Source organism: Orycteropus afer, unplaced genomic scaffold (assembly GCF_000298275.1).
Source record: "Orycteropus afer afer isolate SDZICR_OR568_19922 unplaced genomic scaffold, OryAfe1.0 scaffold00100, whole genome shotgun sequence".
In the NCBI taxonomy this organism is placed as follows: domain Eukaryota; kingdom Metazoa; phylum Chordata; class Mammalia; order Tubulidentata; family Orycteropodidae; genus Orycteropus; species Orycteropus afer.
Genome location: NW_006921687.1, coordinates 1,268,812 through 1,281,134, shown reverse-complemented (window position 1 = coordinate 1,281,134; position 12,323 = coordinate 1,268,812). Strand labels below are relative to the sequence as shown.

Sequence of the window (12,323 nt, the reverse complement as noted above, 5' to 3'; positions counted from 1 at the left end):
TATGGTGACAAAAATCAGAATAAAAATTGCCTTTGGAGGGATCTGATTAGAAGAGGCATAAGGTATTTTCTGGGTGACAGTAACAATCTCCCTAGATAGGAACATTGGTTACATATACATTTATTAAAAGTTGCTGACTTGTATACTTAAAATGTGTGCATTTGGTACATAAATTTTACCTCAATGAAAGATAAAAACCCCAGCTAGCTATTACAGGCAGTTCTGGTGGCAAAGTGCCTAAGGCATTTGACTGCTAACCAGAAGGCTGGTGGTTCAAGCCCACCAGCTACTCCTCAGAAGGAAGATTGGGCAGTCTACTTCCATACTGATGCCACCTCGGAAATTCAAAGTGGGGTCACTATGAGTCCGGTCCAACTTGATGGCAGGGAGTTTGAGTTATTACAGAATAATACAGAAAATTCACATAATAGTATAGACATAAAAAGAAGAATATAAATTATAACATGTTGTTGTTGTTATGTGCCATTGAGTCAGACCTGATTTATAGTGACCCCTCCTTGGGTTTCCAAGGCAGTAACACTACAGAAGTAGATTGCCCAACCTTTCTTCCCAGGACTTCTGGTTAGCAGTCAAGTGCCTTAGGCACTACATTACCAGAGCTCCTAATTATAACATACTTCGTGGAAATAGATACACTAAAAAACTAAGATAACATCCAACTTTTGAATATCATCAAGCTTAGGAAGAAATTATCTCAAAAATTTAAAAGTGTTTGTATATAAGTAATAAGATAACAGAATGTTTTCTTTTTGCTTATCTATGATATTCTGCTTTAATAAGATGAGCATATTATTATATTTTAGTAAAATTATTTAAATGAAAATTTTGTAATGTTAAACATTATATGTTATATTCTTATAAAAAATGAACCTAAATTTAATCAAGCTTTTAGCTCTAATTACCAGTTTACAAGTAATATGGGAGACTGAGGATTAAGGTAAAGGACTACATGAGGAAGCATCATTATACAAGACAAGTGAGTGGATTTTGTTAAACAAGTCAATGGCATAAAAAAGCAGGAATGAGAGTAGGGGAGGGAGAAGCTCTTTAGATAAAAAGAAAATTAAACAACTTTAGATTTGCATTTTAAAAGATATCACAGGCAATTCTGCTTAAGGAGGGGCACTAGATACAGTCCAGTTAAAGGGGGGACTTATCTACAAAAGTAGTGATAAAGGCTTGAAGAAAGGCAATGGGAAGAAGAATGAAGAGCAAAATATAGAAAGCTTTCAAGGAAGTAGTTTCCTTGGGACCTCATCACCAGTAGATGTGATAGGGGAATGCTAAAGGGGCAAGGATGTGGCATCTTTTAACCTCCTCTAACTACATAAGAGGAGGACAAAATAACCATCAACAGCCCAAGGCCTGTTCCTATGAGGCCAGACATGCCACCATCCTCCAGCCCTCTAACTAACCTTGACACCAAACATTCTTTCTGCGGCACTCACCACCTCTCTGGCTGGGTTCAATAATTCATTGCAGTGGCCACACAGAATTCACAGATTATGGGTTTTATTATGGAACCAAGAGGCTACAATTCAAACTCAAGATGCACTCAGTCTCTTGTGGCTGGCCATCTCACTCAGCAGCCAGCAGCCTCTCTCAGTCTCTCTCTCAGTAGCACATCTCTGCCCCAGCAGTGCCTATCTTTTGCATCTCTCTCTCAGCAGCATGTATCTCTCACGTCTCTATCTCTCTTAGCAAGTATGTCTCAGCAGCAAGTACTTCTCAGCCATCAGTCAAAGAAACTCCTTCTGCCTCTAAAAAGGCTCCTTTTGAGCCTAGCAGAGTGGCCAAAACTAACCAATCCCAACATCAGAGTTCTACACACCTGAGAGTGAGCAAAATTCCCAGAAAATTACTTCATACTGCTCCCAAAAGAAATATCCCAGGTGGATAGCTTTAACAATCAGGAGCTACTTGTTGTTCATGGCAAATTCCACCACAGAGTTTATAAAGACTATGGCTAGAAAAGCCATATCATGTAATTTACTACACCACAGGGAAGGAAAGAAGAATTGAGGGTATATTCATATTTCTGGCCAGGATGACTAGTGGGTTTTGCTCATGAAGATATAGAAGAATGTATTTATGATAATGGAGTTATTTTCACTTGGAGGAATTGGGGAGAATAATAATAAGAAGATATAACAACTAAATGCAGTATGTGAAACTTGTTTAGATCTTGATTTGAACAAACCAATTGATATTTTAGAGACAACCAGGGAAACCGAATATGAACCACTGCCAAAGGGGCAGGGAGCCTGCAACTTCTGACCTCCTCTAACCCCACAAGAAGAAGACAGAATCACCATCAGTAGCCCACGACCTGTTCCTGCCAATCCAGACATGCTGCTTCCCTCTAGCTCTTTCACCAACCCTGACACCAACCGTTCCTCCCACAGGACCCACCACCTTTCTGCTGGGTTCCATAATTAACTGCAGTGGCCACACAGATCTCACAGGTTATGGGGCTTTTTAGAGAAGCAACAGGATACAATTCAAGTTCAGGAAAAATGCTCAGTCTCTCTCAGCCCGCCGTCTCTCAGCCAACAGTCTCTCTCAGTCTCCCTCCCAGCAGTGCATGTCTGCTGGTGTCTCTCTCAGCAGTGCGTGTCTCTCACATCTCTCTCTCAGCGATGCATGTCTCTCACATCTCTCAGCTGGCAGTGAGAGATTCCTTCTGACGTTAGGGGTCTCCTTTTGAGCCTGGCAGAGTGGCCAAACTAACCGATCCCAACATCAAAATTCTATACACCTGAGAGAAAGAAAGAGTGAACTTCCCAGAAAATTACTTCCTGCTGGTCCCAACAGGAACATCCCAGGTGGGTAACTTTAATAATCAGGAGCTACTCAGTTGCTCACAGCAAATTCCACCACAGAGTTTACAAAGATTTGTTGTTGTTGTTATGTGCTGTTGAGTTGGACTCGACTTCATAGCGACCCCCCCTTGGGTTTCCGAGACAGTATCACTCTGGAAGTAGATTGCCCAACCTTCCTTCCGAGGAGTGGCTGGTGGGTTTGAACCACCAGCCTTCTGGTTAGCAGTCAAGTGCCTTAGGCACTACATTATTACAAAGACTTATGGCTAGAAAAGCCATACCAGGTAATTTACTACACCGCAACCACATATTATATGACGTTAAAGAATTATAATTAATTTTATTATGATTATGGTATGTATTACATAAGAAAATGCACTAATATTTCATAAATTAACACCAAATTATATAGGCATAAAATGTCTTAATGTCTGGGATATGCTTTAAAATATTTCAGAAATTAAAAAAAAAATTATAAATCAATTGTAGCAAAATGTCACACTCATTGAATCAGTCTGATTGGAGTATGGGGATGATTTTATTGTTTTCTATTTTAATGAAGTTTTGATATTTTTTTCCTGATTAAAAAAATTGATAGCCAATTATTTGCTAAGTGTGGACCAACTAGATGCTAAGTATTTAATACAGTCAACTTGATTTTTTCTTTCTTTATCAGCGTTTTAAAGTGTTAGTACTTTACTGCAACTCAGGAGTACTCCATCTGCCCTAGCTTATGGCCCATTCATGTATCATGTACATAACTATTGGTCTTTTTTGCCTGAGAAGTAAATCCTAAAAGTGAGCAACACAGTTCTTAATAACCTCTTGCTATGCACACAACTGGTTCTCACTGCTATAGGCCTAAGATTAAAAACAATAATAAAATAAGAGATCTCTTTTTCAGAGAAGCAGTAAGACAAATAAGAGAAACAATAATCAGAATGGCTTTAATACTTCCTTCTAGTGCTTCATGCTGGGTATCCTGAAGTCAAAATGCTATAAAGCTAATAGTAAAAGAAGAGAAAAGCATATGTATAAGAAATTATTTCCTACAAATTGATTTTTCTGAGTCCATAAGATCTTTGTTGGTTGGTTGCTTTTTCTATTGGATTATGACTCTTTAATGCTTTTTCAATGCAGACAGCACTACTGGTCTAAGAGGCTATTGAGCTGTTGAAAAGTTAATTTCATTTGAATTTAACAATATCATTCAGAAGTGTTACTAATACTTATTGTGTTCATACCAGTAGAGTAGTGGTTATGAATTCTTTACATTTTAAAATTAGCAATATGTGAAAAATCAAGTTAGCTTTTTCTATATTAGTTTATCTAAAGTTATTCAGTATAAAAAACGCAGAAAAAATAAAATATTTGGGAATTCCTGTCACATGAAAAAAATAATTAAAAACATTTAAAGCTGTAAACTATATGCATCAGTTTTTCAGTAAGATATCTTTAAACTAAAGATGGGGACCTTACAATCCTATCCAAACGTTTGTTGGATCCAACAGTAAAATAGTAGTTACCTGGGTACAGCATACTTACTTATGATAAAACATGCGAGCCATGCCCATTCTTTGCTTTTCCCCTCCTGACAAGACATCTTTCCAGTCCATAACAGCATCCCATCCTTAAAAATATTTTTAAAAAATTTATAAATCATTTAATTATTACTGTTTCTATCCTGGACAAGTAGCTCCTGGCACGTTTGAATTATTGGCACAAAAAAAGTTGGTATTTTATAGAATATATTCTTGGATAAACTAGACAGCTTCACGTATATGCATTTTGCTTTTATGTTTGATAGTCTCTTAATACTAATAATTCCTTATATTGACAAAATATCTTGTAAGAATTCTAAACACTGATATTGGGAATAATGTCTGGGCTTCACTTTAAAATCCTTCAGAAGCAGAACATATAAATCAAGGGTGGCAAATGACAGACTTGTTGTATCAGTGTAATGAGAATATTTATTTTTCAGTATCTCCAAAGGATAGGCAGGTAGGAGGGAAAAAAAAAAATTACATAGGTAAACTGCCAGGTATACATAGGATAAGTAAGGCTTATCTAAATGGCTCCTATGTGAGTCTCTTTACGTGGATTTTTTCATTATATGTTCTACAGCCTTATGAAACAGATATTATTACTTGCGTCTTACAAGTAAGTAAACTGAAATACATGCTATAGTTGATATGTTTAAGTTTACATAGCTGTACATCAGCTAGGATTTATACCTATGCCTATCTGATGGTTTTATAAATTGTCTATGCCATCTCCTACAACATCCTAATAACTGACTTTCTGTTGTATATTTATTAAAAAAGCAAGGCTTCTACTTTTTTTTTTTTTTTTTTAAATGCTTTGGGTCCATATGTACCTATATAGAAATGTGACCAAGAAATTTTTATATGAAAAACCAAGTTGCAGAACTGTATTATATTATGGTTGTATTTCTATAAATTAACACACACAGGAGTGGAATTATCAGACTCTTACTTTATAAGTTATACATTTTTATAATGTTTGAAAACTTTTATGATAAGCAGATCTTACTTTTATAATCAAGAAAAAAGAAGATTATATAAAAGCAAAATCAAAGGGCCAAATAGAAAGAAGGCCATATCACATATTTCTTTGAGGTGGGAAAATAAGAGACTAAGAGAAGCCTGATTTTCAAAGAGGAAGATGACTGCCAAAACATGACAAGCCCTTAGGGTAGTATTTCTAAATCTTAAGTATTTTCCACATAACACCCTTATTGGGAAAAATCCAGGCTCTTTGCCCTAAATTTTCATCATGATTAAAACTTCTAAATAAAGTTGGCTAAAGGTAAAGAAAATAGGAAATAGAGTCTTCATTGTTCATGTGCACCAAATATCTGGAAAGTCAAATTAACGGACTAATTATTTGACTCTTTCACTGCTCACATGGAAAATGTGAATTTTTCCTTTGACAACCAAAAGTTCAGAGCAAAAGTGTGTGTCCCTTGTAGAATAATATATGCTAATTATTAAACATAAAATATATCTATATATGTTCCTTATCATCTTCCTTTAAAAATTATAATTACTAAGTACATTGCATAAAAAAATCTAAGAGTAAAATAGTATACTAAAATCAGTGGTTATTATTGAGGGGTAGGCCATAACTGGATAGAAGGAAACAAAAATAGGAAGATTTTTTTTTCAGAACAACAAAAAAATGTCTTCTACATATTAATTATGTAAAAGTGTTACCAATTACAAAATTAAATAAGTACAGAAATACAATGAAAAGTAATATAATGTATCAAAGACCATCTATATAAAAAAAAGCTGAGTGAAAAGAAAACTTCCCTCAGTTTCTATTAACATCTCTAATCCCATTTCCCAGAGGGGGCCACTGTTACCATTTCCTTGGATAAACTTTCAAGAATTTTCTATTGTTTTAAAAACATATCCTTAAATTTTTTTATTTGAGGAGAAAAAATACCTCAAAATGCCATCTGATTTAAAGTTCTTGCTTCTAGGGGAAACTACTGAAATAAAAGTTTCTTTATAGCTGAATTTTGTGGCATTTATTAAGTATAAACAGGGATTTTAAAAATAGCCTCAGGCTAAATCACACACTGCCGTCAAATAAGTTCTGACTCATAGTGACCCCAGAGGGCAGAAATGAACTACCCCATTGGGTTTTCAAGGCTGTACATCTTTACCAAAGCAGACTCTCACGTTTCTCCCACAGAGCAGCTGGTGGGTTTGAACCACTGACCTTTTGCTTAGCTGATGAGCACTTTAACCACGTACCGCAGGGCTCATCAGATTTAAGCCAAGAATATTTATTCACTATTTAGCAATCTAAATACCTAAGTAGTGAAAAGGGTATTTAGATTGCTAAATAGTGGAGAAATATTCTTGGGTTAAGTTTTTAATGCCCACTGAGAACAAGGCACAAGAAAACATTATTTGGGTCAACATGATATATTTCAATAAAGCACGTTCTTTTAATACTAAATCCAAAGGGTTTTAATAGGCAATATTACATGATCATGGAACACATAAATCAGAATGCTAAGTCATAATATTGCCTGATACTGATTTAGTGGGAGGAAGTCAGCTAATAAGGGAGTTATTTTCTTCTTTCCTAGAGATCCACAAATTTAGTTTGATAACTCTTCTTACTCATTTCTTCTCTGTAGCTTGTTTTAGTCCTTCTTTGACTAAACAAAGCATTTCACAAAGTCAAGCACTAGACAGTCAAAATAGAACTTCAGCAGGCATCTTCCAAAATAAGCAAGCCACCTACAGATTTAACTGTTTTCCTGCTTCACTTAAATGTGTCACGTTTTAAGGATTAAATAAATAAAATGGATTTGCTTGGTTTAATATATAAGAATATAATAGTTACTATCAATGTCTAAGAAGCTGGGAGATAGTAGCTAGGAAATAGCATAACACAGTGGCATGAAATAGCATAAAACACCAGCTTTCAAGTCAGAGTGTTTGAATCCCTGTTCCACCACTGGAACATGGGTAGGACCCTGGGTAAGTTACTAAACTTCTGACTTTCATCTGTAAAATGGAGATTGTAATACCTACATTATTGGATTGTTATGAGTATTAAATAAGATGATAATTATAAATTGTTTAATATGTGGCAGGGTCTGCATAGTTAGCAATCAATAAACTATAACAATTACTATTATAATATTAAGATTCAAACATTCTTAAAAACTGTTCTACAACTTCTCAATGACTTATGAAAAAGAATATTCTATTTTATATAAATTACTATTTGGATTATTGGTTTCAAACCCAAAATGACCTATGCAAGATACACATGGAACATTTATTCTGTCAGTGTTCTGCAAGTGAGAATTAGTTGACCATATGTAACAAAAAGATGGCCTGCTTTCCATATTAAGTAGAAATTACAAACAGCATTAATGCAGATAGAATACATCTCTTGTCTGCCTCATTTGCTAATTGTAAGTATCAAATGAAATAATGTATGTGAAATTGCTATGTAAATAGCACATACAGTTATGCAAAGACAAAATATCATAATATCACTACAAAAAAACCAAAAACCAAACCCATTGCCATTGAATTGATTCCAACTCATAGCGTCCTTACAGGACAGAGCAGAACTGCCCCATAGGGTTTCTAAGGCTGTAAATCTTTACAGAAGCAGACTGCCTCATCTTTCTCCAGTAGAATAGCTGGTGGATTCAAACCACTGAAATTTTTAGTTAGCAGCTGAATGCTTTAAACACTATGCCACCAGAGCTCCTTATGTAATCTTCACTTACACACACACACACACAAAAACGCTTATATATATTATAAAGTAGAAATTTATCCCCATTTTACAGCCAAAGAGCAGTGCTATGATGTAATTCCAGTCCTATCTGACTCTAAAGCCCATGATCTAGCAATGGGAAATAGAACATAAAATCTCTGTAAAATTAAACTTGGAATTCAAGCTTGACATTTCAGTAGTTGTTCTAGGTTATCTAGTTACATCTAGCTGTGAAATTATTTAAAAGTACGACTATAAGAAGATAATTATTTTTAAGGTTCAAATGCATAAATATTATTGCTACTCTTTCAAAAATGTCTTATGCTGAAAAATCATTATGTAGAAGTTTCTACACTTCATCTATGAGCTACTTGGGAGACAAAAAAAAAAAAAATGTAAATGAATTGGTAAGATTAAAACCCAAAAAACCCACCACTGTCAACTTGATTCTGACTCAAAGCAGTCCTGGAGGGCAGAGTAGAACTGCCTCATAGGGTTTCCAAGGCTATAACCCATTATGGAAGCAGATTGCCACTTTTTCTCCTGCAAAATAGCTGGTGGGTTCGAAGTACTGACTTTTTGGTTAGTAGCCAGGAACTTTAATCACTACCCTACCAGGGCTCCTCAACTAATAAACACCATCATTATTTGGGTGTTTATATTCCAGTAATAGCATATATTCAGATTAAGCCACTGACCAAATATTTATCCAAGTTAATTAAAAAAAAAAAAAAAAGATGTTACAGGCATTAAAAAAAAGAATGATAGGGTTTACCTCCTTCTCTTTGAACTATGTGATAGAGGTGAACATTATGCAGAATACTTTCTAAATCTTGGTCTGTATAGCCTTTTTCATGCATTTCATCCACTGAATCAGGATAAATTACTTGATCCCGAAGACTTCCAAGAGACATGTATGGCCTGTAAAACACCATATACATAAAATCCTAGTGCAAAATCACTTTTGCTTACTTAATGTAACCTGGTAGTCTGAGAACTTCAGAGACTTTAAACACATTTCTGGAATAATATTTGTTACCTTGTGATGAGTATGTCTTTTTCAGGCATTGCAGGACAATACTGTTGTGTTTTTGTAAAAATTTATTGAGACACAGTCACAGAAAAATCTTCTACAAGAAATAGTTTGGTATTTTCAGCAGAGAAATATATATTTTCTTTCCTGTATTTGGTAAACATTGCTTTTGTACTGATTTCAAATTAATTGGGTTAATAGTATAAAATTTGGAGGTTTGACCTAGCAATGTAAACAAATAAAACAAAACGCAAATGCCACTCATAATAAGAGACATGCAAGTTGAAACTACATGGAATTTCTTATCAGATGGGCAAAAATTCAAAAGCTTTTAGCTCACTCTGCAAACAGGCCTATGGGGAAACCTGCTCTCACACTACAGTGAAAATGCAAATGGTACAACCTATTCAGAGCTTTGGCAAAACAGCATATCATTTACCCTTTGATGCACTTCTAGGAATTTACCCTGAAGGTATACTTGCAAAAATATGTATAAGCCTATTCACTGTAGGACATTAGGACAACTTAAATGTCCATAAATAGATTGCTTGAACAAACTATGGTATATTCACTATACAGCTATGAAAAAGAATGAAGACAATTTCTATGAAATGATATGAAATGACTTCTATGATTTCTTTTAAAGCTGAAAAGCAAAGTGTAAAGATAGACGTATAGCTGCATAATTCTTTGTCGTTGAGGGCTATCCTGTGCATTGTAGGATGTTCACCAGTATCCCTGGTCTCTATCCACGAGATGCTGGTAGCACCTCCTCTAGCACTGACAAAAAAAATGTCTCCACATATTGCCACACGTCACGTGGGGGACAAAAATCATACTCAGTTGAAAAGCAACTATATGTCTGTGTGTGTGTGTATAAAACTTTCTATGTAAAAATATAAGAAAATATACATGCATTCACTTATATTTATAAATAGAAACACAATAAGGGTGCACTAGAAAGTAGAAACTAATTAATTGGTTATATACAGGATGTGGGAGGAACAAGGTGGGATGGAAAGGGGGAGGACCTATCCATTAGAGATCTAAGTATCCTTTTTGTATATTTTTTACTTATAAAATTATATTGAAGTGTTACAATATTAAAAAAAAAATTAGTCCAACAGGATAAAAGGAGAGACTCTTAAACTGATACAAACAGAAACAAATGAACTAAATGGTACATCAAATGGACAACATGACATAACCAGACAGAAGAGGGGGGAGAAAAAAGGGAGAGAAAGAAATAACCTAAGTGATTATGAACACAATACTTTGGCTACATAATTCCAGTCTGAAAACAAAGGAAGCACAAAGAAATCATGAAGCTTACTTTGAAAGTTTGTTGTTGGTCATTACTAACATATGTGTAGCAATTCTGAAAGCAGTTTATATATATTGTAGGAATGGCAAAATAAGTGAAGATTTGGATATTGTTATGAGCCAGGGTTCTCAGTAAGGGAGAAGGGAGATAAAAATATGCAATAAGGGAAGGCATTAAATAAAGAAAAATAACAACAACAAAAATCTGTGTGATATTAAATCTACAGGAGATTAAAAGTATGGATTCATCCTATTAAAATAATAATAATAATAATAATAATAAAACCCACTTCATTTCCTAGATCTGTCCACTGAAAAGAGTCTAAAAGTAGTAAAAATGGAGTCGTGCCAGTGACCAGCACGCTTTATCCCTCTGGCATCTAAGGTCTTGGGAAACTAGCCACCACAGTTTGAATTAGGAATATTGTTGCCCTGAACAGCTCACTGAATCAGAGTGCATCAAATACGGAAGAGCAGAATTAGAGGAAAGGCACAGGGAGATTATTTAGGAAAGAGCTCCTGGAGAAGGACAGACAGGCACCCAAGAGAGGCACTGGAAACTCTTCTGGGGTAGTCACTGTGTGCTGGGCTAGGGCACCCGCCTGAGATCCCTGAGCCAAGAGGGAAGATGCCTTGTAACAGCATACCAGCAACCACTCTTAATATTCCGGTGGGCAGCAGCAGAGACCTGCCTCCAGCAGCTGATATGGATTTTTTGGAGGTAATTTGGGTCTTCTGGGTGCTGGCGGTGGGCACAGACATCTCTGCTGAGATTCAGAGAACTTACTGTTGCGACAGGAAGGGTAGCTCCCTCCCCTCCCAGAGGGTCACAGAGTGGGCTGGGATCAGACTGGGAGACATCGTGCTTTCCCTTGTCACAGATCAGGACCACAGGTCACTAGCAGGTACTCCCCCGACCCTAAGACAGCTGAAACTGTGTGCATCTTTGGCGCCGCAGCTGGGCGGTATCACAGGCAAACTCCAGAGTCAGCCATTAGCGGTCTGGTGGGATTACATCAGCACCACAGGCAGACAGAACACGGAGAGGGAAGAAACCGCACTCTTGGGATTTTTGTCTTGGAGCCGTTCTTTGGTGCTGTGGGGCCGTGGAGGCAGGATCTTTGAGTGTGCCTGAAATTGGCAGAAATTTGCGATGCTCAAACAATAAGAATCTTTCCTGAGGTTGAGCTGCGGTCTTGCAAATAAATATGTCATCAAAAATAGCCTGCTCAAAGCCCTAGAAACCGACCCTAGCAACACCAAGCTTTCCTTCTTCCACTCCCACCTTCTCCACCAATATCTTCACTCACTCAATAGAAGAAAACACATTCAGCCAATTACCATAAAACCTCCTGCTTCGAACTCTAAACCCTCTTTACAACAAACAGAAACACATATCCACACTACACAAAGTGATTCTACCATCACAAAGAAAACAGCAGAGTGAGCCAACACACTTGAATCAATAATAAAATAAAACACACCAGCTTCACCTTTTCAAAATATTAAACCGTAAAACCAAGACAAAAGAAATCAACACATAACCAGCAGCTAGTGACAACCTAAAGAGACAGTGCTCTACCACATTCCAGAGACTTAAGAAGAGGTTCTGCTATCCAGTAACCACAACAACTCTCTGGACGTGCACTGCATGACTGAAAAGGTCCAAGTCTACACCTTCTTCTTCTTCTTTTTTTTTCTTTCTCTCATGGTTAACTCCACCCCTTGTTGGTTTTGTTTTGTTTTTGCTTTTATTTTCTTTTGTACTGTTGGTTTGTTTCTTTGTTTGTTTTCCCTATTCATTATTCTCCCTCTCTACCTTTTACCTCTCAGTGACCTAT

General features: G+C 36.2%; 1 protein-coding gene across 1 annotated transcript in view; it reads right to left on the bottom strand.

The window, feature by feature from the left end:
• Positions 1-12,323, bottom strand: part of ABCD2 (ATP binding cassette subfamily D member 2) — an 88,174-nt gene that overhangs the window by 19,211 nt on the left and 56,640 nt on the right. The window contains exons 7-8 of the mRNA XM_007943154.1: positions 8,902-9,047; positions 4,389-4,473 (exon numbers count right to left, since the gene is read on the bottom strand). Coding sequence (XP_007941345.1) covers positions 4,389-4,473; positions 8,902-9,047 — 231 coding nt within the window. The remainder of the gene's footprint in view (positions 1-4,388; positions 4,474-8,901; positions 9,048-12,323) is intronic.